We start from the raw sequence: 2,845 nt of genomic DNA, 5'->3' as shown, positions 1-2,845 counted from the left end.
ATATATATATATATATATATATATACACACACACACAGAATATCCTCACATCTATATAAATATAATTTCCCAATATGAAGTACAAAACATTCAAATGGATCAAATTCGTGAGATTTAGCAAATTATCATTTAACAGCTGTTCTGTATTTAAAAATATAACACGATGACGGTGATGATAAAACACGAACTACACTGGTTTTATTACAAGACCCTCCCCCAGCCGCATAACCTTATTTCAACCATATGGAATAAAAATGGTTTACTTCTTCCATATAGGTATAATATAATTTTAAATAAACGATCGAAAGTTTAAAGCTCGCTATTAAATATATATTATTGATGCTTACATCAGAAATGGTGAAAACTCGATCAAGGAATGTTACGTTCATTAATGTACAAAATAGAAGCAGTGATTTGATCAATCAGAATAGGATTTAATTTTCAAAACCATTACTAGTAAAACTCACTCTGTAAACCACGATATTATTTTGTATTTCAAATTATAATTGCTGACTCGACACAAAAGACAAGAAATCAAATTCTATTCTTTTTAATACTGGCGGGTCATTCACTGTCACCTTTTAATTTGTTTTAGTAAAGCAAAATGATGTGCTGATACTGTTTATCGCCAGTCGATCGATACATCACAGCCTTCAACATTTAAAATGGGTCTACTTAAAAATAAAATAAAACAATCAAAAAAAAAAATTGCTTAACACTTCAAACCTGTTGAAATGAAGCATGAACAATATTATGTTTACGTTGACAAAAATGAAAGTATGATTATTTTCTCCTGCCTACTTACATGCATCTATCTATCTTTTTTTTTTTTTTTTCTGTAACAATCAAAGTGCGCTAGCAGAAGCTAACATGTGGCAAACGGAGGTGCGTGGCAGAGAAAGACTTCTGTAATAAATTGAAATGGAACATGCATATATAGCCTAAAATCAAAACCAAAATAAGTAAATATTCTAACCAGAATATCCTCCAAGCGATATAAACCATCGAACAAGAACAGCACACACTATCACGAATAAAAATTCGCAAATAGGTGCTGCCGACGACGTTTTCGTGGTCATGTTGTCAGATTCTCCGATTTGAAAAGACAGGGAGGCGGTGTTAACCCGTAAATGTCCGTCTGAAATATTCTTCCATAAATTTCATTTTATCATTTTCGTTTTGTCCAAATATTTTGAATAACAATTCCCTTTGTATGATAAAGGCTTACAAGTTAATATATTTATTTCTAACAATTGTATACAGCTACAATTCTTTTAGTGGTATAAAATTGCGTAAGTTGAGCCAGTATTTTACAGATATTTATTTTATCGCCCGCGGAAGAATGAAAAGCAAAGTCGACACCAACTGGATTTGAACCTAGAATGTAAAGGGCCGTAATTATTATACATAATAGAAGATTTTTGTCAACCTCTTTACCAATTCTACCAATACACCGCCTTTTGATAATTAAAAAAATGTTTTTTTTATAAGATTGTAATTTATCATATTTTAAATTTTTGTTTTGCTTTGCATTGATGTGGTTCGGGATAGTATTTTAAACGTAAACATTCATTATTTATTGAATATGTATAAATCGAATAATTACCAGTACCCAAAATGCAAATACTTAAGAAAATTATTATTTCGTTAGAAATTTCAAAATGGAAATTCTAATTCTATAAAAATGTGTAGGTCACTTTTAACCGAACAATAGACCAACTTTTGTAGAGAAGAGACAATTGTCGATAAAATCAACTTCAGTGGATTACTGCTACTTATTTTATACCACTGCGTCCATCCCTGAAAAAATGAAAACCAAATCAGTGTTGGAAGTATAGGAATAGTGGTTACACACCTTTAGGTGTGCACCTACTTTCCTATATTAAATTAGGAATTTACGGAACACAGAAACTCCAAACTATCGACACAACAATATTTATTCATGGTGGAAAATATGCAGCTTTAATCTTCGTTGTTGAGACGCCTTCTGTGTGTGAGAGCATGGTTGCTGAGACGTTGGAATGTTGATGTGAGCTGTCCCTAGAGTTCGAAAGATGGAGAGAAGGCTTGACACGTCCATGCTCAATGCCGGCCAGCCGAGAAAGAGAATGAATAGAAGCGGGAACGCTTGGATGATGAATTCCACGCATGCGTGGGACTACGCATGCGCACGAGACACGCGTTACTACAGGGCTCCCTTGCCAGTGCGGAACGCACGATAATATAAAATTTTGGAGGAACACCTGAAGCAGGATGGCCACTGAAAACCACCCACAAGATGTGGCACAAACACACACAAAGAAAAATCAAAGAAATGAATGTACACTCGTGAGATACATGCATGCAATGTACAAATGAATTGAAAGAAAACATGCAAGTAATATGGGCAGTAAATGCCACCTAGTGAAAAACAAATGAGACAATGATAAAACAAACGTGATGACCACTGTCCAGGAACTGAAATCACGGAATGTAAAAGTCTGATTGTTTGTTTTTACTGAAAGGAAAGAAAATGTATGAGTGCACAAGTGTGTGTGTGAGAAAAAACACAGAACATATTAAAAGTGTCTGTAGAGAAAAAAAAATCCAGTTCGTATAAGAGTTACACAAGTTGAATGTCTGTACTCAGGAAGTTGTGGTCAGTTGGCAGAGCTGTAGTTGAGCGTCGATGCGAGTTGAGACCTGTTACCTGGTACTAAATATCCTAGTCGGTTAGTTCTGACTGTTGTCCGTGAGTGGATACTCCACTCATACAGTGAAGATAAAACCGAGTGTGTTGATATTGGTTGCTTGTGTACTTGGTAGTGGGGTTGTTGGCGCACGACATTGTGGTAGACAGTACATT

At 34.7% G+C, this 2,845-nt stretch overlaps 1 protein-coding gene across 1 annotated transcript in view; it reads right to left on the bottom strand.

Annotated features, from left to right (window-relative positions):
• The window catches only part of LOC106876492 (dolichyl pyrophosphate Man9GlcNAc2 alpha-1,3-glucosyltransferase), a 33,524-nt gene extending 32,398 nt beyond the window's left edge, over positions 1–1,126 (bottom strand). Inside the window, exon 1 of the mRNA XM_014925055.2 lies at positions 977–1,126. Coding sequence (XP_014780541.1) covers positions 977–1,079 — 103 coding nt within the window. The 5' untranslated portion in view covers positions 1,080–1,126. The remainder of the gene's footprint in view (positions 1–976) is intronic.
• Between the last annotated feature and the right edge of the window lie 1,719 nt (positions 1,127–2,845).

This window comes from Octopus bimaculoides, chromosome 7, assembly GCF_001194135.2.
Source record: "Octopus bimaculoides isolate UCB-OBI-ISO-001 chromosome 7, ASM119413v2, whole genome shotgun sequence".
Classification (NCBI taxonomy): Eukaryota; Metazoa; Mollusca; class Cephalopoda; order Octopoda; family Octopodidae; genus Octopus; species Octopus bimaculoides.
Note: the sequence above shows the minus strand (reverse complement) of the source record. Positions and strands in the feature narration are given on the sequence as shown.